The 25,346-nt window shown below is 40.5% G+C and overlaps 1 protein-coding gene and 1 long non-coding RNA gene across 20 annotated transcripts in view; one reads left to right on the top strand and one right to left on the bottom strand.

Moving 5' to 3' along the window:
* Positions 1-25,346, top strand: part of EFCAB11 (EF-hand calcium binding domain 11) — a 159,864-nt gene that overhangs the window by 23,284 nt on the left and 111,234 nt on the right. For 16 of the 18 annotated variants that reach the window (XM_007094975.3, XM_042990348.1, XM_015543444.2 and 13 more), the window contains 2 exons: positions 2,356-2,457; positions 3,345-3,435. In XM_007094975.3, the coding sequence (XP_007095037.1) occupies positions 2,356-2,457; positions 3,345-3,435 (193 nt within the window). Of the gene's footprint in view, positions 1-2,355; positions 2,458-3,344; positions 3,436-5,614; positions 5,715-6,633; positions 6,975-25,346 lie in introns of those variants that run through there. The other 2 variants (XM_007094976.3, XM_042990342.1) reach the window with 2 other exon arrangements.
* On the bottom strand, positions 1,837-23,527 carry LOC122239690. Of its 2 annotated transcripts, none has more exons than XR_006219050.1 (3): positions 23,083-23,527; positions 2,831-2,974; positions 1,837-1,988 (listed from the first exon to the last, which is right to left on the bottom strand). It is a non-coding gene; the product is annotated as an uncharacterized LOC122239690 (long non-coding RNA). The 2 variants fall into 2 exon arrangements; XR_006219051.1 differs by lacking the exon at positions 23,083-23,527 and adding an exon at positions 3,743-4,008.

Genomic DNA, 25,346 nt, shown 5'->3' with positions numbered 1-25,346 from the left:
TGTGGCACACAGCACACAGTGGGTCCTAAAGAGTTGTAAGAAGAGCATTTAAACATAAAGATAGGTTGGCTTTTTAAGTTTCTAAACCTTTAACTACAAATAAGAAAAGCGTGAAAAATACAACTATTTTTTTAGTAAAGTATAATTGACATATAGCATTATATTAGTTTAAGGTATTTAGCATAATGATTCAGTATGTGTATGTGTAGTGAAATGATCTCCACAATAAGTCTAGTTATCACCTGTGACCATACAGAGTTACAAAATTGTTTTTTCTTATGATGAGAACTTTCAAGATCTCTTAGTGACTTTAAAATATGTAATACAAGGGGAGGGGCGCCTGGGTGGCTCAGTCAGTTAAGCATCCTACTTCAGTTCAGGTCATGACCTCATGGTTCATGAGTTCAAGCCCCGTGTGGGGCTCTTTGCTGACAACTCAGAGCCTGGAGCCTGCTTCGGTTTCTGTGTCTCCTCTCTCTCTCTACCCGCCCCCCCCCCCCCCCGCCCCAGCCACCACTTGTGCTGTGTCTGTCTCTCAAAAATAAACATTAAAAAATATGTAATACAATATTATTGACTATAATCACCATGCTGTGTATTGCATTCCCATGACTTATTTATTTCATAACTGGAAGTTTGTACTTTTTGATTCCTTTCACCCATTTTGCCTACTCCCTTTCTCAGCCCCTCTGATAATTACTGATCTGTTCTCTGTATCTCTCAAGTTTTTTTATGTTAAATGTAATTTATTGTCAAATTAGTTTCCATACAACACTCAGTGCTCATCCCAACAGGTGCCCTCCTCAATGCCCGTCACCCACTTTCGAAACCCTCTCCCCCACCCCCCATCAACCCTCAGTTTGTTCTTAGTATTTAAGAGTCTCTGATGGTTTGCCTCCTTCCCTCTCTGTAACTTTTTTTCCCCCTTCCCCTCCCCCATGGTCTTCTGTGAAGTTTCTCAGGATCCACATATGAGTGAAAACATATGGTATCTTTCTCTGCCTGACTTATTTCACGTAGCATAACTTGTTTTGTTTCTTTAGATTCCATATATAAGTGGAATCGTATGTTACTTGTCTCTGCATAATGTCCTCCAGGTCCATCCATGTTGTGGAGAATGGTAAGATCTCCTTCATTTTATGACTGAGTAGTATTCCATCGTGTGTGTATATAACCACATCTTCTTTATCCATTCATCCATCAATGGAAACTTAGGTTGCTTCCATACCTTGGCTAGTGTAAATAATGCTGCAGCGCACATGAGGATACAGATATCTTTTCAAATTAGTGTTTTTGTTTTCTTTGGGTAAATACCCAGAAGAGGAATTGCTGGATCATATGGTAGTTCTATTAATTCTTTGAGGAACTGCCATACTGTTTTCCATAGTGTCTGCACCAATTTACATCCTTACCAACATTGCCCGAGGGTTCCCTTAAGAAGACTATTTTCTATGTTGTTGTTGTTTTTAATAATTGAAACTATTTTAGGAAAGGTACGCAGCCCAGTATTACCTCACCATAATGCAAGTTCTTAGAAATTAGCATGTGGTTATTGTACGATTTGGGGCTATTTTTAAAATAGTGATATATTCTGTAATGGAAATTCTGAGTTACTAAAATGAACTGCTCTTTTTATATATTTAGGGCTCAGTTCACTACAGTGCTTAAATCCTTGGCTCTACTCTTTAGACCTACTACAAAGATCACATTAGAATTCATTTTAATAGACATTATAGACATTGTAATCACAGTATCCAACCTCGTAGGATCATGCTGGGCTCTTTTATTATGAGAATCACAGGAAGCAGAGCCTGAGGCTGCAGACTAGTGGCGGGGTGCACCCAAGGCTGCGGATGGTGCCGGCTCTATTGTTTATGGAACATTCTCTCCACCTTTATCTCTGGCGTGCAATTGGTATTGACTTTTGAGAAGCGACTTCTTCGCCCAGATCTCCCAGTTGGAAAAAGAAAAAACTGCCATAATGACATCTGGCCAGGAAAAAAGGGATCAAAGAACCATAAGGAAAGAAAAATTAGGACGCCTTGTTTAATAAGTAGTTTCGGGCCTGTCTTTCACATCTTCTAGAGGGAAGAGTGTTACGCTTTTTTGAGGTCACCATTCCTTTATTCCCTGGAAAATCTTTGAACTCCAACCGTGCCTATCGTTGTTGCTACTGATTGGTAGGGTTGGGTCTGTTTAGCAAAATGTCTTTTCATCCTTATAGATCTTTAGGAATATGCACTGTTTGTTAAAACTAACATAAAGTTTGTTCATAATATGTATCACTTTTCATTTATGTTTGTTCTTAAAGAGGAAGATGGTCATCTTTGGCAAATTGTTTTTCCTAACTTCTAGGCCTATCACTTGAGGAGTTTTTAAGTATTGTAAGAAAAAAGAAGGAAGTTCAACTCCATCGGAACGAGATAAGACACATCTTCACAGCTTTCGACAGGCACTGTAAGTATCTTTAAATCATTTTGACATAAAAAAATTGCTATTAAGACAACTTGCCACGTACTCTCAGTAAATAAAATAATCAATATACTTGGAAGATTATTTTACTAAATAAAAGGATCGATAGACCTGGAAGATTATTTTACTGTATTCATTAGCCATCATCTAGATGTTGGGGCGAATTTCTTTCTCTATCACAGTCTTAAATTCTTGACATTTGCCATGGATAAAATAATATTTACAGTGATGTGATTGTACTTGGAATTTGCCTACTTTGTAATGGGGACAGCAAAAGGGCTGGCCACATGGGGATATAGGTCATGAGCCACCTACAGAGGTGTGGGGGATCATTTGGCCTTTTTCCTTTGACTCTTACCTTGACCCACACATGATCGGAGGAATTATTTTCTCACACTGGTTATGGCCAAGAGAAGTGGCTTCGAACCCCACAGATCACACACAGGATGGAAAGACTCATGGAGTCCAGGGTCAGCGTCTTCGCTGCGATGATGGTTTCCCTCTAAAAATTCATATATTATAATTCTAACACCAAGCAAGAAAATAAATGGATTTCGAAGAATAAATTGTTCTGGCAGTTCACAAAGACTTGAAGCCTAATATGCCATTATTGCACTGTATGTCTGCGGTCCATTCCCTGGCACTTAAAGAATCAGCAAATGATAGGGCTAGAATGGCCTGTGAGATCATCTGGGACTGCACAGAAGGAGAGTGTTACCAGATTCTTACATTCTTCCAGTGAGACGGTCTCAGATTACCTTATATTTATTGCTTTTCCCCGAGTAATGAAGTTTCGCGCAAATATGGCAGAGATAACAGTTCATAGGGTTTATAGAAGTAAGTGAATATTTTATATTTTGATTTCAAAATAGACCGTGGATATTTAACATTGGAAGATTTCAAGAAAGCATTTAGGCAGGTGGCTCCCAAGTTATCAGAACGGACCATTCTGGAGGTATTCAGGTAAGGCACCACAATCTTTATGTACACCTACCCCTTGATTTACCATTTGCCTTTGCAAGGTTTCAGTCTTATGGAGAGCACATATTTATGCAGATTTCCCCCTATCTGTACGCTTCATAGTGGAGTGCTTGCACACCAGGGGGGTGTATAGAGACATTCGTTGGTAAGGGTGGGAGAAGAGCAGGGGAGAGTGGAATGTCTTTGTGGATGTATGTATTGACCAAGAAAAAAAAAATGAGTCTCTATTAACGTTTAACATGGATACTGGTGTTCCCCTGTGGTCTCTTTCATCAGACACAGGCCCCACCTGGGTCTTGAGTTGTCTCAAGAGGAGAGTGGAGTAGAGGTTGACTGGTGGCGGCACCCTCATTCATTTGCTTTCAAAGTTGTTGGTACGCGTTTCCGTTCACACATCCCCGAGAGAGGAGACATAATGGTTATATTATGTCGTTTTTATAGACGAGTCCCAACGACGTAGGCAAGTGGTTTATATGCAGTTTCTGTTAGGAAGCTGCAGAACGAAGTAGTATGAACGGCACAAACATAGGCTGACGTGACAGGGTGGGAGGGCTGAGTCTTCTCTGGGTCTTTGCGTGAGCTTTCCGTCAACTGTTACCAGGTGCGTTAGTTGGTGGTCAATACTGCAGCAAGAGCCAGAAAACCCAGAATCACAAAACTCAAGAAAGACGGGCGGGTACTTCTCCCACATGACCACGGGCAGTCCAGAGCTGACTTGATGGCAATGTAGTCACGAAGGACCCTGGCCCCTTGTCTCTTACTGTTCTGGCTGCCTCAGTACCAGGCTTCTCCCCCTTGCTGCAACATGATTGCTTAGATTTCAGCCATCACATCTGAACTCCAGCTAGGTCAGAGGAAAGGGAGCAAAAGATATCCCCTTCCTCTGAAGGCTATCCATTGTTTCTATGTATATTCCAATGACCCAAACTTTGTTCCAAGGCCACAGGTAGCTGCAAGAGAGAAGGGACTGAAAAATGTAGTCTTTGCTCTGAGTAGTCATGTGCCCTCTGAGTTTTTGATATAGAGGAAGGAGAGAGGGGATAGTAGGAACATATGGCCGGTGTTCCCATTCAGGATAAAAAAAAAATTCATGAAATCTGACCAGAAGCCAGCCCTGCTCCATAGGAATTATCAAGCAGGTTATTTGAAGTAAGGATCTGTGCTCACTGTCATTAACAGTGACCTGTATGAAGCTCTTTGACTGCAACATTCACAAGTCAGTTATCGAACAAGCTATTGAAGGAGAGCAAAGGCGTTAAAGCCACATGTAGACAGAATGTCATAGGACGGTATTACTTAGTTGATTCTAGAACAACAAGACCTTTGAGATAAGTAACATCTTTGGATACGCTTTGTGATGACATGAGTAATGCGCCTCAATGTATTTCTTTTTTTTTTTAATGTTTATTTATTTTTGAGAGAGCGAGACACAGAGTGCAAGTGGGGGAGGGTCAGAGAGAGGGGGAGACACAGAATCTGAAATGGATGCCAGGCTCTGAGCTATCAGCACAGAGCCCGATGCAGGGCTTAAACCCACAAACGGTGAGATCAGACCTGAGCCGAAGTCAGATGCTTAACTGACTGAGCCACCCGGGTGCCCCAAACCTCAATGTATTTCTACACATGGAACATAGGATTATTATTTCATTTTTCTTTTACAAAAAGACAAGTGCCCACGTTTGCTGACTTTTATGTGTTAAACAGTCTCAGTAGGTGCAACCTCATACCTCAAGTGTATTTTTGAAAAATACACTCAAATACACTTATCCCTTCCACGTAGAAGTAGAGTTTTAACAATGAGGGAGAAACAACTTCTCAAAAGAAATCTGCGCTTCTGGGAGCATATTTTTGAACGTGAGTGTTTGAAAATGTGATTCTATTTTAAAACATGATTTGTCACCTGTTAAAGCCCTTCACACCTGCATGTTCAATAAGTAGGAAACGGAACGTCCTAACCCAGTGGAAAAAAATCTTCTAAAGTTTCAGTGGTTTTAGAACACAATTCCTGAAGAGATAAAAATTGAATAACTTTAATAAGCTTTCAAGAGCAACTAATATCAGGAGAGATGGACATCGACTAACTAAATTTCTGTTAGCAATGACAACAAAATAATAATTTTTAAAAAACCCCACAAAACACCCCTAAACCTTTTCCTTATAGGAGGATGGAATTGTACATCAAGGGACTCAGTGTCATGGTGTCCCTTTCCTGTTTGGGTCCACATATCTTCATGAGGTATCTCTGACAGCCATTAAAACCAGGTATTAAAACAAATGGCTCAATCATAAAAGATTAAACTGAAATGTTCAGAAATAAAGTATATTAAATCACTTCGTTCTTATTAGTATTGTTAACAGTTTTAGTGACGGCAAAAAAATCATTTGCCACTAATAGTAAATATTTTTATCTTTAATTCTTTAGAATTTCTATGTTATGACTTGTAATGTACATGCTGTATTAATAGCAGCACATGTGCATATAACCTGTAAATAACTGTATCACATGCCCACAGATCTTATACTTCCTAGGATTATGGATCGAAACAGTTTGGAGACCATAGCCAAACAAGACATTTTAGTGAATTGAAAGTGCCCATTTTAAACTCTCATTTTTATTATTTTTTAGCACCACAGACCCTAAACCAGAATAAATGATGCATAATAAGCATTAAAGTTATGAAACCAAATAAGGAGAGAAAAAGAGTTCCTCTAAGTGTAGATTGAAGTAGGCCAAAGACCCAGAGATGTCTGTCTTCCACACAACTCTGTTTCAGTAGTGCCAACAATTTTCTTTTTTTTTTTTTTTTAAATGTTTGTTTATTTTGAGAGAGAGAGAGAGAGAGGGAGCACATGTGGGCAGGGTGGGGGTGTGAGGGGAGGGGCAGAGAGGGAGAGAGAGAGGGAGAGAGAGAATTCCAAGCAAGGCTCCATGAGCCTGACCTGGGGCTCAATCTCACAAACCATGAGATTATGACAAGAGACAATATCAAGAGTCAGATGCTTAACCAACTGAGCCACCCAGGTACCCCAACAATTTTCAAAAGTAAGGAAAAAAATCAGCTGCTGAGGCTGTTAGTAGTACAAAATTACATAATATTTCTAAGGTTGGACACTCAGTTTTTGCACACCTGGAGTAGAGTTTGACTTAATTGACCACTGTGAATGGAATTCATTACCCAGGTCCATAGTTACCCAAAAGAAAGCTGATATCCAAAGACACTAGAAGAAGACAGCCAGAGATGGAGAATCCTAATTAGAGTCATCTGTGGTGTGAATAACTGAAGAAATTTTCATTACCTTCCATTCATTTACTGCCATATTTTTCCTAAAGAAACTTCTAAAGATGAAGAATGGTCTCTTTTGGAAGTAGTTGTCCATATCACATTCATTTTTTAAGCCTGACCAACGAACCACAACAATAAAACCAGCCAAACAACCAATTCAAGAAGACAGACTTGGGGCGTAAGGCATCAAAGAATCATTTTGGTTTTAAGTTGTTGGATCATTCATTAAAGCGTCATAAGAGCTAAATGAGGTACTTGTAGAAGGTTTGTGAATTGCTTCCTAAGTATTCTGGGAATGTTTACATTATTGATTTTATCATGAATAAAAGCAATGTGTTTTCTTTTTAAAAGAATTTTTTAATGCTTATTTTTGAGCGAGAGAGGCAGAACACAAGTCGGGGAGGGGCAGAGAGAGAGGGAGACACAGAATCTAAAGCAGGCTCCAGGCTCCGAGCTGTCAGCACAGAGCCTGACTTGGGGCTCAAACTCATAAACCATGAGATCATGATCTGAGCTGAAGTTGGGTGTTTAACTGACTGAGCCACCCAGGCACCTCAAAAGCAATGTGATTTGTAAAAATACATATTGTCAGGGTTTATAACACTCACATTTTTAATGGGTATATATAGTATAACATTTATGATTAGCAGTCATAATCTCTTGTTTTAGTCTTAATTCTACAGTTATGTGGATTCAAAGCTCACCTCCAAGCCTTGTGCCATAGTTTATGCTTAGCTGAAGTCTGTCCTCTAGTAGGGATCATGAGAACTGTATTCTCTGGTGTCTTTCGTGTTTCAAAATGTTGATATCTGGGCTATCATTGCCCTTAAATAAAAATACATAGTGGATTGAACATTAGCATTTTTGAGTCACTTTCTTTTTCTTTGAGAATGCTGATTATGCTTACGTTGGAAGTCCTTTTAATTTAAAAAAAATTTTTTTTTAACATTTATCTATTTGTGAGAGACAGAGAGAGACAGAGCATGAGTGAGGGAGGGGCAGAGAGAGAGGCAGACACAGAATCTGAAGCAGGCTCCAGGCTCTGAGCTGTCAGCACAGAGCCTGATGCAGAGTTCGATCTCACGAACCGTGAGATCATGACCCAAGCCGAAGTCGGATACTTAACCTTGTGAGCCACCCAGGCACCCCAGAAGTCCTTTTAATTTTCTATTAGTGTCTCTTTCATTGGCTTGTTTTGCTCACTATATCTCATCACATATTTTCAGCAAAGTCTATTCTTTGTCCTGTGATCAATATGGCTTTTCTTTTTTCTCTGCTATGGTTTTATTTTTCTTTTATATTTCTTTCTTAAGTTATATACACTGATGTTTAATTTCATTTTGTTATTTTGCTGTATCATAATGTTTTATAGTATCTTCCCTAAGCCTTTCTATACATACTTTCAATTCTTGTTTTATAGAGGTGTTTGTTTTATTAGGGGAAGCAATGGTTTTTGAGATTTTATTTTTATTTTTTCAAAATTTATTTATTTTGAGAGAGACAGAGAGAGTGAGTGGGGGAGGGGCAGAGAGAGAGAGGGAGAGAGATAATTCCAAGCAGGCTCTACACTGTCAGCACAGAGCCCACTGCAGGGTTTGAACTCAAGAACTGTGAGACCATGACCTTAGCTAAAACCAAGAGTCAGACACTTAATGAACTGAGCCACCCAGGCACCCTGAGATTTTATTTTTAATTAGTGATTGCTTGGGGGCTGCTAAGTATAGCTTTTTTCATATAAATTAAAGAAACAAGTTTTCTACCATGGAAAGGGTTTTGAAGAACAAATTGCTGCTTAAACCAAGAGATGATACATTATGCAAAAAACAAAGACAAAAATTGGTACTAGTTTATCTTATCTCTAAAGATATCATAAAATGTTTAATATATGGATTTCAGAACTTGAGAATCCTTTCAGTATTTGAAACTTTGCTTTCCACTTAGGACTGATAATCGTGATTTGTGTACTAAAATAACTGAGGCTGTATCAGAGGTGTTGTTTCATTATTCAGAAGTTCTTAGGGAATTCTTTTTTTGAAGATCTTTTTTTTTTCCCCTACCCACTACAAATGGCAGAAGAGTTTGAGAACTGTGGGTAGTATTGTTGGTACAGTGGAATGAATGTGAGATAATAGGCTGTTTCTAGCACTAAAAGGTTAAAACAAAAAATATCTTTTGTCTTTAATACTGCTGGAACTTAGAGAAGATTTTATAGTGGTGGTGTTTTTGTTGTCGTCGTTGTTGTTGTTTTTGTTTTTAACATTCAGTGATCTTCAGTGCCTCTAACAGGTAGGATTAAAGCTATTTAACCTGGCTCTCCAAAATCTGATTCCTTTTCAAACTCCTCTTTCATTAGCCCCAAATTCCTGTGTTTCCCTTGGCATAATGCTTGTTCCTTTGAATGTGTGATGTGTATTTGAACTTCATTCTGTTTCCCCTATTGGCAATGCCTTTCTGTACTTCCAACCTGCCCAGATTAGACCTTTCAAGGTCCTGCTCAAGAAAAGTTTCTTTTTCTTTATATTGAATAGTCTTGTCTCCTTTCACTAAATTTTGGTACTATTTATGGTTGTATATCTTTTCACTTACTTGATAAACAAAATGCAGCGTTTAGGATTATCTTCATAAGATACTGCAAGCTCTTTGAGTTTATGAGCTTATCCGTAACCCGCTGGCTCCAGCATGTTGCCTCATGCGTTGTAGTTACTTAATAAATAATTGTTGGTTCATTGTCACTCCGAATATCCAGTGACAGTGAAATTCTCACTTGCGTTTTTTTTTTTTTAATGGTTTAATTTACTTCTTCTAAACTAGGAAAAAGTACTTTAAAATGCAATCAGGAGCTTTGTAACCACATGTGGCTTTGCCTTCCATTTTTCTCTTTTTGCATGTGGTTTTCACAATTAATCTCTGATGGCCTCTCTTTGCTTTATATTGTGGTCGCTTGCAATTCACAATTTAGCCTCAGCTGTTATCAAGGAGCTGGCTTAATGTTCTTTCCTGACTTTGCCTGCCATCAGCACCCTGTGATACTTCTGGCAGGCATTTTTCTCTGCATGGGTATATTTACTCCTCCATGCCTAGGAGCCTTCTCCATCTCATTGTAAGCACTGAGATTTGCACTTTCCCACCACCTGTCAATTGGCGAAAAGCTCTGGGAAGCTTCTGCTTTCCAGCCATGAAATGAAATGTGGATATGCAGAAGGCCCACTTCCTGACCCACTGTCTCAGGTTCTGAGTGTGCAGGCAGATTGCCAGGCACTAATGTCATGTTGGAAATATCGAGGCTCCACGAGGCTCTCTAATCATGACCGGAGACATTTAAAGTTATATCTGATCATTTTGGTGTAAGAATCCCATTCTTCATGTTATGTGGGAAGGTCAAAAAACAAAGAACATCTAACTCTCCTCTTCTGGTTATTGAACAATGGTCGACAATAAGAGCATCACGACTCTTTGATTAATATGTTTTCAATGTCAAAGTTTCAGTGGGAGTAGGGGATTAGGAGGGATGGCTATCCTCTTGGCAGAAAGATCAGATATGTCTCCTATCGTGGCCGTTATAGAGGGAAGGGTTGTCACGAACTTGGGTAAAATAGACTAACAGACAGTTCTGTTATGCTAAGTGGAAGAGAGTCTTACAGAGCCCAGGACCCAAAAGGAAAGTCATTGAAGATAGCATTTATTTTCCAATTTATTTGCATCTCTTTTGAAGTAATATTCCTATATTCTTTAGCTTTCTATAATTCCTTTTTGCTGATAGCACACTTGTTGCATAGCATTTTCTTGGACAAGAAAAAATTTCTCAGTCATTATTTTGTGCATCAGAACAATTCTCTTCTAACTGTAGTCATGTGACCTCAACAAGAGCACCGTTCTTATAGTGAGTACCTACTGTGATGAATATGATTATCGGCCCAGCAGTATCTACATGCTTCTGTGCCTAGAAAAATATTAAAAAAGCCTAGAAATCACATGTCATTTTTTTGTAACCATGCATAGTCATTACCAGCTATACCTATATAAGTATAATGGCCAAAGAAGTAGACTTACTGAGTTGCCAATTTTTATTTTACAAATTTTCCTATCTTCTCGGCAATGGTAATGCCTGAATTTTTATTTCACTCTTTGGTTTCAAAATCTTATTGTCAGAGATTTCCTTTTCTGATTATCCTCGTGCATATGGCTCCTGAGTGGACAGTATTAATGTGTGTGAGCTTTTCAGGCTGACCTCAGAATTTCCTCTCTCTGGGGATTTCACATGTAAAATATTGAATACAACTACTTAAAAAATCCAGCTATAGAAATAGATTCGAATCATTTTAAGAAAATTCCAGCTTTTCTGAGGGCTTTTAATTGATTTTTGTACCATGGAGAAAAATTATCTCCTTGGGGATCGAGTGCGGGCTTGGGGCATTTTCTTGAGTGGACACCATGCACCGAAGGCGGCCGGTGACCTGGCTGGAGACCGTGAATATAAATCAACATCAGCCTGGGGGGCCTGGTGGTAAGACAGGAGTCCATGTCCGTATCTGAAGCGCTGGGCAATCAAACAAAAGGTGGTGAGTTGGGGAAAAGACTTCTATCCTTGCATTTGCAGATTGTCCGTTTCCCAGTATTTTAGAACTGGTGCCACAGGAATCGAAGCTCAGAATCTGGACAGGATACAGGTAGAGAAGAGCGATGGCCTCATTACGTAGAGTTTCAAATAGAACATGCTATTTTGGTTTCTTTAGTTAAGCTAACTTCGTTTATATTATCAAGGATATAGTATTTGATTGGAAGGAATATTTAATCCCTTTTACATTTCAGATATCCAGATTTTGTAGTCCTGTTTCACGTTAAACCACCCAGATGCAAACTGTACTCACCTTCACAGCCCAGCTGTTAAGGGGGCACCGGGGTGGCTCAGACGGTTAAGTGTCGGGCTCTTGACTTCAGCTCAGGTCATGATCTCACGGTTCGTGCATTCGAGCCTTGTGTCGGGTTCTGTGCTGGCAGTGTGGAGCCTGCTTCGGATTCTTTCTCTCCTTCTCTCTCTGTCCCTCCCCTGCTCACATGCTCTGTCTCTCTTTCTCTCAAAATAACTAAATTAAAGTAAAGTTCTTATCCTGAAAGTTGGCCCTACCCTACCAACCACCTTCCAACCCCCAAAGGGAAATTGTCTTCACCTTCTGCTTTAAGCTTCTAATCTGTCATAAATATCTTTCTCCTTTATGCTTATTCATAGTTAATTTGGATACCTATAATCCAGTATTAGGGCACGAGCTTAATGTGAGCAGGCACAGTAAAGTGTTCACTATCACCCTAGAGACAGCACAGCGCAGTTTCGTACATGTTGAACAGATGACTCCATTTTATGTAAATGATGGCTTATGTAGCGAATGGGCTTTCTATTCTCTATATTTTTTGTTTTGCTCTCTGAATGCTACACCCAGCGCCATATTAAGGTCACGTTGAGCTGTGAGCCCCAGGGCCGGGGAGCAGGAAGACTTGAGTTCTGGTCCCAGTTCTGCCACAAATCACCGCACCTCTCTGGCCTGCAGTCTCCTCATCTCAGAAATGAGGGGGTTGTGTTATATTATCTGGCAGGCTTCTTCTAGTTCCAGAACCCGCTGGTGGGGTCATCTATCATGGAGAGTGGCATGGCAGTCTTCTTTATTTTCTCTGTGTATCACAGATATTATTCAGAAGCGACCGCCGCCTGAATACAGATGTGGTCTGTCAATGTGACAAAGACTGCTCTCAAGAGGAAATTACTGGGTTTGACAGCTATCCAACCCTGGGTTTGGTTTTTGAGGTGTCACTATAACAAGTGTTATGGCCGACGTATCTAATTCCTCATCTACATATATGGTCGAATACGCTGTTCCTGCTGTAATAGCATGAGGGCTATTTTTCTTTTACTCCAACTGTCACATAAGATACTGCTGCCATGGTTTCTTTCTTATGACCAAATGTTGCTAACCCTTTCAGTCATCCCTGAAGTTATTAATAGCCACACATCATGAATGTATTCATGCCATTTTCCTTTATAGAAAGAGGAATCCATTTCTTAGGCTTTTCTTTTGTAGTCGAGAGCTAACTTCTGGCTAAAACAATCCTAATGATACTGTGCGTTGTATTAGTAAAATAAGAAAAGCTCGTATTTAATAAAATAAATTTATATTTTATGTGAGATATTTAATATTATTTTAAGATGCAAAAAAATAGGCTCAGGACTAGGAGTTCCACTCAAGAGTTTTGATTGTCCTTCTTAATCTATCTCCTACAATGAAATTAAAATTTTCAGTACTGTGTTTTTACTGTGACATAAGGACCTGTGATTTGCCACCTCACGTCTAGCCATCTTGTCTGCGTGCCTCTTACCCAGTCCTCCTCTATCAGGTTACCTTGAATAGACACACACTTGCCATTTAAAGAGCCTTCCAGTGACCAGCAGCATCAGTACCAAGGAGCTTATTAGCAATGCCTAATCTCAGGCCCCACTCCAAACCTACTGAGTCAAATGTGTTTACTTTAACGTGATCCCTGAGTGATAGGCACGCACGTTCAAGTTGGAAAATCACTGGTTTACCCTTCCAGTTATATTTTGCATGAGGAAGATTAGCGTTACTTTTTTTTTTTTTTTAGCATTATTTTTTAATTTTACTTTTTGAATTCAGTAGTTTTTCATTGCCTGCCAGCTAAACCCTAGAGTCCTTGGCCCATCATGCAAAGCCCCTACACGCACACACACAGAGGCCTTATGTGCCTTCTTAGCGTGTCTCCCATCGTTTTCTCAAATCAGAAATTCTCCACCATTCCGATCTGCCTGCCATGTACTGATTTTATCATTTCTCTTCTGGCATTTTTGCTGTTGCCAGGTTCACTGCCCTCTCTGCTCTGACTCCCTCATCCACATGCCTGAATGGCATCCATTCCTTAGAGCTTAGCTGAACTCTGTCTTCTATGTAGCCTTCCCTGATCACTCTAGCCCAGAAAGTTTCTTTACCTTCCTTAGAACTCCTGTAGCATTAAGGTATCTAATAGTAAGCATGATAATACTAGTCACTAACACTTACTGAGTATTTACTGTGTACCAGGCACTATGTTGAATGAATCCCTGCAGGATCCTCATGGGTTAGGCCCTATCTGTCCTCATTTTTCGGAGGGAAAAGTTTGGAGAGGTCACAGACTTGCTCAAAGTCACCGGCTGGTGAGTAATGGATCCGAGAGTCAAACTCAGGCAGCTTAACTACCAAGCTTGTGCTGTTACTCACTGTTATATTCCCTTCTCTCTTCTTTTAATGGTATAATCGCCCTGAGGACAGGAACCATGCCTTTTATCCCCACAATACTGAGCATAAACATGAGGAAGCAAGGCACACCTGCTCTGCCCAGAAATGCTCTTGTTAAATCAGTTGCATGATGAAATAGCTTTTCTCTGTTCATATGAATTGGTTTGGTTTGGATTGTACTTGAGACTTCATTTGGTTATCTGCACTATAAACAAAAGGAATCCTTGACAAAATATACAAAAGGAAGCTGATGTAGTGTTTTATCACATGAAACCGGAGCATTCATCCCAGTTCAGGTTGCTTTGATAGGAACCCATGTGTTACGCATTTTGCCTTTGGAATTACATCATAATAGTGTTTTGCCAAATAAGCTATGAAAGCAAAAAAAAAAAATTTTTTTTTTAATGACATATGGGTTTTTATCATTTTAACTGGGGTGGGGTTGCTAATCTAAATCCATGATTGTCTCTTGGTAAGGTACGATTCTGCTTTGGTTCACTCGGAAGACCTTTCTCATCAGTAGCTGTGAGTTCAGCTTGACCACATTATCTGCTTGGCTGCAATCTGCTGCTAGAGACAATCAGGGTGAAGTAGTAATTAAATGCACCATGGACTTCGCGTGGCGCCTCTTAGTTCCTGTTCTTTCCCTCGCCTCTGCCTGTCCCAGTGCCTAAGTTGACCCCGGGAGAGGCAGGGTAGGCCCTAATACGGATAAAACTTTACCTTTTTAAAAAATTGAAGTGTAATTAACATACAGTGTTAGATTAGTTTCAGGTATACAATCTGATTCAGCAATTCTATACATTACTAGGTGCTCATCATGAAAACATACTCTTAATCCCCTTTGTCTATTTCACCCATCTCCCCACTCGCCTCCCCTGTGGTAGCCACTAGTTTGTTCTTTGTGTTTGAGTATCTAACTCTTGATTTTGGCTCAGGTCACGATACTAGGATGGAGAGATACAGCCCCACGTCAGGCTCTGCACTGAGCGTGGAGCCCGCTTGAGATTCTGTCTGTCCCTCTGTCCCTCTACCCCGATCACACTCTATCTTAAAAAAAAAAAAAAAAAAGAGAGAGAGAGAGTCTATTTGTCTCTTTTTTTCTTTGTTTCTGAAGTCGCATGTTGAGTGAAATCATATGGTATTTGTCTTTCTCTGACTGACTTAGCATTATACTGTCTAGATCCATCCATGTTGTTGCAATGGCAAGATCTCATTCTTTTTTTTATGGCTGAGTAATGTTCCATTGTATGTGTATACCGCATCTTTTTTTTTTTAATTTAAATTTTAGTTAACATACAGTGCAGTATTGGTTTCAGGAGTAGAATTCTGTGGTTCATCACTTACATACAACACCCAGTGCTCATCATAATAAGTGCCCTCCTTAGTACCCATCACCCATCCAGCCCGTTTCCCATCCTACCTCTGTCCATCAACCCTCATTTTGTTCTCTATCACTAAGACTGTGTTATGGTTTGTTCCCCCACCCCTTTTTTGTCCCCCTCCCATAGGTTCATCTGTTGTGTTTCTTAAATTCTACATATGAGTGAAATCATATGGTATTTGTCATTCTCTGAATGACTTACTTAGCATAATACACTCTAGCTCCATCCACATCATTGCAAATGGCAAGATTTCATTCTTTTTGATGGCTGAGTAATATTCCATCAAATATATCGACCACATCTTTATCCATTCATCATTCGATGGACATGTGGGCCCCCTCCATATTTTGGCTATTGTAGATAATGATGCTATAAAATTTGGGGTGCATGTATTCGAATCTGTATTATTGTATCCTTTGTATAAATACCTAACGGTGCAATTGCTGGGTCAGAGGGTAGTTCTATTTTTAGTCTTTTGAGGAAACTCCATACTGTTCTCCAGAACAATTGCACAGTTTGCATTCCTGCCGACAGTGCAGTAGGGTTCCCCTTTCTCTGCATCCTCACCAACACGTGTTGTTTCTTGTGTTGTTAATTCTGACAGGTGTGAGGTAAGTATCTCACTATGGTTTTGATTTGTGTTTCCCTGATGCTGAGTGATGTTGAGCCTCTTTTCATGTGTCTGTTCTTGTAGCTTGAAATCCAGAATTGTGATGCCTCTGGTTTTTTCTTTTTCAGGATTGCTTTGGCTATTCGACGCCTTCTCTGGGTCCACACAAGTTTTAGGATTGTTTGTTCTAGCCCTGTGAAAAATGGTGGTGGTATTTTGATGGGGATTTGCATTAAACGTGTAGATTGCGCTGGGTAGTACAGACATTTTAACAACGTGTGTTCTTCCATGAGCATGGAATGCTTTTCCATTTCTTTGTGTCCTCAGTTTCTTCCATAAGAGTTTGATAGTTTTCAGAGTACAGATCATTTACCTCTTTAGTTAGGTTTATTTCTAGGTATTTTTCTGCTTTACACCCCATTTTCTTTCATCTATGAAGTTGGGTTGCTTCCATATCTTGGCTATTGTACATAGTGCTTCAGTAAAATAGGGGCGCATATATCTTCTGGAATTAGTGTTTTTGTTTTCGTGGGGAAAGTACCCAGTGGTGGAATTACTGGGTCATATGGTAATTCTATTTTTAACTTTTGAAGGAACCTCCATACTGTTTTCTACAGTGGCTGCACCAATTTGTGTTTCCACTGACAGTGTACAAGGTTCTTTTTTCTCCACATCCTCGCCAACACTTGTTATTTCTTGTGTTTTTGATTTTACCATACTGACAGGTGTGGTTTTGATTTGCATTTCCCTGTTGATGAGTCACGTTGAGCATCCTTTTATGTGTCTGTTGGCCATCTGTATGTCTTCTTTGGAAAAATGTCTATTCAGACATTTTTTTTTTTCCAGTCCTTCCAGACATTTACTTTTCCCAGTCCTCTCTCCTGCTTTTCACTCACCTCTACCCCCACCCTCGTCTATGGAACTTAGGATTTTAGGATCCCAGAACTAGTTACTGGTGGCTGAACATGGCTGTTGGAATCTTGTGCTGGACCCCATCATTCTTTCCCCCCCAGTGTAGCTGCATTTTCCGCCTCAGTTGTTTTTGGCTGCAACTAAGCCCCCAGAATGTTTAACACCACTTTCCCCTCCTTATCTTCACTTGTAGTCTAGCCTCAGGCTGAGCCTCTGTGGAAGGGGCTTTGGTTTTGACCTGCCCACAGCCCGGTATTGCAGAACCCGTGCTCTCAAGTGGCCTTAGGTAGTTAGTTGGACCTGCTCCTTGCCAGTCTGTGACCTGGAGCGAGCTGACCATTTGTCTTCTTTGTCCAATGCTTCCACCCCTCCCCCAAACACGCCATGGTACGTTTCCCTCTCCCTCTCCCATCCAGAGTAATGTCTGTGAACTCTATGTCCACCTTCCTGGATCCCGGTTCTTAGATCCCCTGCTGCCTGCTTTGGTCCTCTGATGGCCAATCCCAGAATGGGACCACATTCTCATTCAGGCAGAAACTGCCGTACCTACTTGACCACAGTGTTTGGCACACTTCTGTACACAGTTTCGCAGCCCTGGTCCTGTGTAATTCCAGAATGCTTTCCTTTCCATGCTCAGGTTTGGCGTTGCTGTCATTCGAAGTCATATCCTGCCCTTATTAGCATCCAGGAGAACTTGGTCTCATCTGTCTTTGATTTCCTGTTTCAGGGATAGCAAATTGTTGGCAGGAGAGTCAGCATCTTCTCCTGGACCCACGGCCTGTACTCATCTGAGGGGCCTCAGAACTTTTGGCATCATACCCTAAGCCAGTTCCTTAGCATTGTCACATACGATCAGATCAACTTGCTCTCTGTCATCGTTGTACCAAAACTTTCCTTCTGCTCTGCAGGTGAGCTTGCCTTTCTACTTCATGGACAGGGCCATGGCCTCTGCCCGGGTTATGTCTCCTCCCTCCTCTTTGCCCCCAAAGCTCTCAATTTGCTTTCAATTCTAGTTGTAAGGAAGAGGATCTCTTCTGTTTTTCTAATCTCTCTGTTTTTCTGATCTCTTTTTCTAATTCCCCTCCTTTGTTCTGATCTCACCCCTCCCCTTTTTCTTTTTTTTTTTTAATTTTTTTTTTTTAACGTTTATTTATTTTGGAGACAGAGAGAGACAGAGCATGAATGGGGGAGGGTCAGAGAGAGAGGGAGACACAGAATCTGAAACAGGCTCCAGGCTCTGAGCTGTCAGCACAGAGCCCGAGGCGGGGTTCGAACTCATGGACTGCGAGATCATGACCTGAGCCGAAGTCAGCCGCTCAATCGACTGAGCCACCCAGGTGCCCCAACCCCTCCCCTTTTTCTGATCTAAGACCTTTCTCCATCCTCCATTCCCTCTCCTGTGTGGATAACTTCCATAGCTGTCTGCACACATACTCTCATCCCCCAGCCTAGAAAGCTGCCCCCACCACCTAAGTCCCTCCAGGTAGCTCCCCCTGTTCTTTTTCTCAGGTTTCATTCTTGTCAGCTTCTCAGGGTGTTGAGCATCTTGCCAGGGATGCTCAGACCCCCTTGGCTTTCTTGGCCTGCATTCGTCCATTCTCCCGTTCATTAAACACCTGCTAGAGTCATCTTACTGAATCCGTGCAGTGATCCCACACATCACCTCTTACTCATACCCATTCTACAGATAAAGCTGAGGCCCTTTATTGCTAATTTCAAGCCATACTGGACCTAATTCCCAATTATTTTATCTTTTGGTTAAAGAAGAAAACTGATGGGGTGCCTGGGTGGCTCAGTCGGTGAAGCGTCCGACTTCAGCTCAGGTCATGATCTCACGGCCCATGGGTTCGAGCCCCGCATCAGGCTCTGTGCTGACAGTTTGGAACCTGGTGCCTGCTTCAGATTCTGTGTCTCCCTCTCTCTCTCTCTGCCCCTCCCCTGCTCATGCTCTTTGTGTGTGTGTGTGTGTGTGTGTGTGTGTCTCAAAAATAAACATTAAAAAAAATTTAAAGAAGAAAACTAACATGGGAAACTCACAAATAATAAAAACATTTTATTTGATGGCACTCATGTTGCTGGTACTTGTTAATGGTCATGTGTTTTTCTTATACCTCAAATTTATATCTTTTGATTTAAGAATACCACTGCCTGATAATGGTATAGTAGGCTGAATTTGCAGTTAAAATAAAATATCTGAACACACTTAGCCTTCAGTATCATTCAGGAATTATGTCAAAGAACCTATGTAGGAACAAAAATAGAAGTTACAAAATGTATTTCTCAACCCAAGTCAATATTATTCTTGAGGTTTCTTGTAACCCATTCATGACTTCAAATAGAAATCTTCTCTGCCTTGGAGACGACATGGCAAGGCTGTAACCCAAGGAGAGGAGAGGAGAGGAGAGGGCCATAGAAAAGTCACACTCTCACTCCCTTTTTGCAGAAATTTAACTGTGTTTGATGGAGTATTCAGTGAATACATGAACGAATGAATGAATGAGTAAACAAGTGAGCGAAGGAATAGAATGAAATTGATCAAAGTTTGCATCTTCAAATTATGTGTTAAATTGGGTAGAGCATCAGGGGCACCTGGCTGGCTCAGTCGGTGGCACCTGCGACTCTTGATCTCAGGGTCATGAGTTTGAGCCCCATGTTGGGTGTAGAGATGACTTAAAAAAATTGGGTAGAGCATCTGCTGGTCCTTAGTTTTATCTGAGACTGTTACACATTGTCTTCTTTACTGGGCTTTCAATTGCAGATTTAGACTCAGAGAGTTTAAAAAATATGAACTTGACCACACATTTGTATGGATATTTAAACTGCTATCATCATAAAATTATTACAGTAGTTTCAGACTCTATCAGAAAGCTTTTAGTGGAACTCTACCATCGGAGTGATTTGATTAATTGGACGGAACCTTCTTTTTCTTTCTCTCTTGTGCATTGCCTTGTAGAGTAGTAGAAAAGTTTCTGTAGTGAGCAAATTTGTTACAATGTTGGTGCCATTCATTCTGCAGGTTAGAAGTTGGTCCTGACAGCAAGTTGCTGGATGTACTTTTCATGGACAAATTGGTTGTTTGGGGGAAATCACCAGACTTAGTTCTTCAGGAATATTTATTTTCACTGACTGATTTCATTGCATGGAGATCAGATTTGAACCCTAAGGGCTTAGTTGTGCTCTCTTTGTACTGTTATTCATTGCTAGATGTGGTTCAGTTAAACAAGAAGGAAAGATAAATGGAAAGATAGTGGTGTATATATATGCATGTCAGATGCAAATCAGGAATCTTGGTGGAAAACTCAAAAGTTTTTATTTTTTTAATAATTTTTTAAAAATGTTTGTTTTTGAGAGAGAGCACAAGCAGGATTGGGGCAGAGAGAAAGGGAAACATAGAATCTGAAGCAGGCTCTGGGCTCTGAGCTGTCAGCAGAAAGCCCAACACGGGGCTCTAACCCATGAGCCGTAAGAACATGACCTGAGCCGAAGTTGGATGCTTAACTGACTGACCACCCAGGTTCCCCTAAACTCAAAATTTTTAAAAGTGAAATTACCTCCTCAATCATTTTTATTCCCAATTAAATTAGTGTTTGATATAAACACTATAGGCTAGTGTAGTATTCAGGACCATTTAGTTTCCTCTCTCTTTTAGTTTCAGATTTTCATTGTAGTTCTTAGTCTTTGTGTTTTGAGGGTGCGATTATGGTGTAAGAAATCAAATTAGTGTTAGTGGGTAGATTCAGTTTTCCCTAATGACTTACTAACCACAATATATCTCCTTCTTATGTAAAAAAGCCAAAGCGGATTACTACTTATTTGACTGACAAGGAAAGGCATTTCTAATTTTATTTAGAAGCTGAAGTAAATTACTTTACCACAAATTCAATGTGAAATAAACATACGATCCTCTCTTAATGAACAAAGCAGGTTGAGAACCAAACAAGTTTGTAGTAGATCTCTTTAGCCAGCTGGTGGTGCTAAAAACTCTGATAAGAAACTAATTGGAAAGGGAGGAGGTTAATCTGGAGCCTTCCTTAATAAATGTTATTTTATTAGTTTTTGAAAAATTAGTACCACAAGTCTATGTATTAGTACCAAAGTATTACGTCTTCTAAGCTTAGGAAGCAACCCAAATCTCTTGGATAGACAGCAGGATACATTTCTAGTAAACTCTTGTAAAAATGTCATTGGCTCCCGCAGTATTCACATATTGGAAATTACGTGGTTGTGTAACATCTGGCTTCATCCTGGAAATAGCCTTTAGCCTGTTGTCTAGGGAATTGAAGTATGGACAATAATGCATGCCCGAGAAGCATACCTGGTTCTACTTACGATCCAAATTTAGACTTGAGAAATATTGATTACTACTTTTTACTCTTAACATGCTTCTTAGGGCTAGGTTTTTTGCTTAGCTCTTTTTAACCCCTTGTTTTTTAATGCCAAAGAAGTCCAGTAGAGCAATAGTCTGTTCCTTGAATGTGTCCTGAGATGCAGGTAGCAGATCAGAGAGGCCTTAGAGTCAGGGAGAGCAGGTTTTGAATTTCCCCACGCATTTCATAACCGTCTTCCTGTAGTCACTTACATACATTCTTTACAGCTCAGGTATAAACATCTTTTTCCCCAGAGTTGGCATAAGCATTAAATGAGACAATGAGTGCTCCTTGGGTGTTGTTTCCCTGCGCTGCCCTCATTCGAGGCGCAGGCTGGGACTCAGTCATCTGAGCCTCTGCTCTCCCCTGGACTTAGCCTGTCTTAGGCTGTCCTTAGCCTTAGGACAGCAGGTCCTCTTTGGGTCTGATAATGCCTTGTGCCGCACTAATGAAAAGATATTTCTAGGTTGTGAAGTTCCACAGGGATTTTGTAGACTCACTGACTCACAGAAGAGATAGTTGATCTGGTTTTCGGATATGTCCCTCTCTATCCTGGTGATACTTACCTGTAGGTCAAAATCTGCCTAAACATTGAAGACTGGGGAAGGGAATACAAGATTGCTGAAAGCTGTAGCAAAAGGTGGTTCCTCAGAGTTGGTTTATCCATTAATTTGTTTGTTTCACTCTTTTTGAGACTTACTGTTCCAAAGATGAACTCCAGAAAAGCTTCAAAATATCTCTAAGAGCTGCAGATTTCAAGAAGCAGGATGCTTCCTGCTTGGCAGGAACTGATAGGCAGCCCTTATCTGTGTAACAGGAAGATTATTTAAACATTCTTTACAATGTTAGGGGCACCTGGGTGGCTCAGGTGGTTAAGCGTCCAACTCTTGATTTCAGTTCAGGTCATGATCTTACGGGTTTGTGAGAACGAGCCCCACATTGGGCTCAGTGCTGGTGGTGCAGAGCCTGCATGGGATTCTCTCTCTCCCTCTCTGTCTGCCCCTCCCCTGCTCACACACACTCTCTCAAAATAAATAAATAAACTTAAAAAACCTTCTTTATAATGTTATAAAAATCAGTTATAAGATTACAAATTTTTTAAAACTTTTAAAAACTCTGAGAATAAAATTTATTTAATTTTCCGCAGCATATTCTGCGTTTAGAAGTTTGAAACAAGTTGGCAGAGGTTTCATTGTGATGGTAGAATCATTAAACACTATTAATTAATAGTATGGCTGTGTAAGGTATGTAGTTTTTAGAAAGGGCACAGCTGATATCTTTGGTTAGAGCTCATTGATTCGGATCTTTGCGATTTAAAGATCACAGAATTGTGGCATCGAATGGTGGCAGAGTCTTGAGACGTCATGTACACCATCTCTCTCATAGCTAAGAAGATGGAGGTCAACGAACTTAATGGCTTACCCAAGGTTACAGAGACCTGGATCAAAACTCGGGTCTCCTGACTCCCAATTCAACGCCAGCGTGTTCTTTTTCTGTCCTAACTTCTACACAAGGAGTTATTTTCAGTGTAAATAAAAACAAGTGTGTGTATGTTCAGCCTTCATAAACTTTCATACTAAACACACAGCATTGTTTCTGCCCGGTTATCACAGTGGAAACTTTGTGTCCAAGACAGCTAATTAAGATGCTCCTATGTACATTTTGGAGCAGAGTTAGGGGAGGGTGGGGAGGCACACCATAATACACAATTCTCAGAGCAAACAAGTGCCTGTGTCTGTTACCCTTATACAGAAGCAGGCAGGGTTTTCATTCCCCGCCTGCCTTACGCCTTACCTGCTCTGCTCCTCATCTCTGGCTAGATGAATGACATCCCCTGCTTGCAGGTGTATTAGTAATTTCTGAGTTTGTTCCCCACTAAAAATGACCTCATTGTTTTGTGCTTCTTTTCCATACTTATACAGTAACAGGAAAATAAACCAGCTCTGAGTACAGCCCACAGCAGAAATCTTGTGCTCTTTATGCAAGTTTGATTTATAGACGTGTACTGCAGAGCAGAGTGACTATGAAACATTCATCTTCCCACTGCTAGTTGCCATGGAAATCAAGTACACAGAGCAGTGTCATTCCAGTCCTGGTGATGCCCGCAGTAGTTTATTCCTTTGTTGTTCTCGTTTCTTAAGCAACAGCCTCGCATTCTTTCATCGTTACAATTAATCATGCACACAAGTTTTTATCTTTCATCTCAAATAGAAAGTACTAAAAATGTCTGACAAAAATAGGGAGAATTTAAATACCCTTGTGGCTTTAAATATGCATTTGTGATTTTCCCCCTCAGTCCCATTGGAAAATAGGTCATGTAGAAAAAAAAAAAAAGAGCACATATTAATGTACAGAAATTTCAATCAAGAGAGCAATAGAGAAATCTGAGCAAAAAGCAATGCTACGCTCAGGAAATCTTCAGGAGCTTCAGACTCTCGGGCCTCCCGGTGCTTGGAACTAAATTAGTCTGCATTTTGGGTAATGCCAACCAAAAACAGCCCTTGAGCTATATATTATCACCTCTCCTTTTGTTTTGTTTAGTTAGCCTCCTTATGAGTTTGAACAACCTGAATATTTGCTGGATAGATGATGGTAAATTTTTTAAAGAGTAGGGAGGCTTTTTTCTTTAAAGGTTAATAAAGTTCAAGATTTTTTTACAGAGTAAGTAAAAGGAATTCTGGTTATTCTTCCTTTTCTTTTTTTTTTTTTTTTTTTTTTTTGCCCCAGTTTAACTTAACGTAGTTGATAGTACCTACCATGCCAACAATTAGTAAATATTTGCCAATTATCTGCCTTATTTCATGGAGCTTCTGGCCAAGTCTCTTGGTTAAGAGAGCATGTTTGGAGTAAGTGTTCCTTTGCTTGTTGGCTGGGAGACCTTTGAGAAATATCTCAATTTACCTTGGTTCCCTTAACTGTAGAGTGTGCAGCTATAAATTAGGATAATAATGGGTTGTTGATAACAATTCTTGCAAAGCACCTAGCTCCTTGCCTGGCACAATATGAATGCTCCGGTGGGGCATAGTGGTGGTGGTGGTGGTGATGGTTATTACTGGTAAGATTACTGCTCTCACTGCTATAACTATGCCAGGCCAGGGCTGAGTGCTAACATGTGGAGTGAGACTCCCTTGATTTCATCCCCAAAGCCCAGGACTCTGTCTTTAGGGTCGAGTTCACAGGTGATTGCCAGTGCTGTTACTTGGGCTGTATAGACTCCTTTTATCTCAACACTTTGTCTCCTAGGATTTTGGTATTGACAAGGGTATGGACAGTGGGCCTTTTATCTGCAAATTGGCCATCAATGTCAATGTTGCAAGTTTCTGTGACTGGACCTGTTTCTTACAAAGGGCTGTGTTGGAGTGGAGGTGGGGGGAGTGGGCTACCTGCTCCTGTCTTGCTAGGGGAAGGTTCTAGTGTTTGTCTACAGAGCCTGAAATAGCCTCTGATCTGCCGTCTCTCCACCCTAAAGCTCCCGTGTTGCTTTGCAGTGGCTGCAGCCCTCCTTCAGCCCTTCTAGAATTGAAGTTTTCCGAACGGGTGGCAGACGCTTTCTTTGTTGAAATTCACTCTCCTTGGCAGTCCTCCAGGGCACACGGCAATGCCTATTTATTTGATTTAGCTTTTGTTTGGTTCGCCTTGTATTTGGTCTGTTTTGCTTTGTGCAGATCTTTTTCTCTCCAAATTTTCATGTTTCGATTCCTTGGACCTCATTTCTATTTATTTTGCTGGCTGGCTTCGTAGTATTGCTAAAAGTTGTTTGCTTTAAGCGATCACAAAATGAGTAGCCTTAGATTCATTGGTCTTTTCTCTCACCAGCCTGATCCATAGCATGGGAAGTAGCTCACTTTTGTTAATGATAAGAACAAAATGGCCTTTATGTTTTCCCCTTTGTCACATCCTAATACTATACCACACTGTCCCCAGTTCTCTTTCTTTGTCGTTTCCTCTCCCCTAGCCAGTAGGCTCATGTCAGTTTTGAAAAAGAGACAGTAGTTGAACTCTTCTGAATCCTGTTTTCTCCCTTCCCGGGTGTCCTTCCTGCTTCTTCCCACAGGTGA

Source organism: Panthera tigris, chromosome B3, assembly GCF_018350195.1.
Source record: "Panthera tigris isolate Pti1 chromosome B3, P.tigris_Pti1_mat1.1, whole genome shotgun sequence".
Taxonomy (NCBI): Eukaryota; Metazoa; Chordata; class Mammalia; order Carnivora; family Felidae; genus Panthera; species Panthera tigris.
Note: the sequence above shows the minus strand (reverse complement) of the source record. Positions and strands in the feature narration are given on the sequence as shown.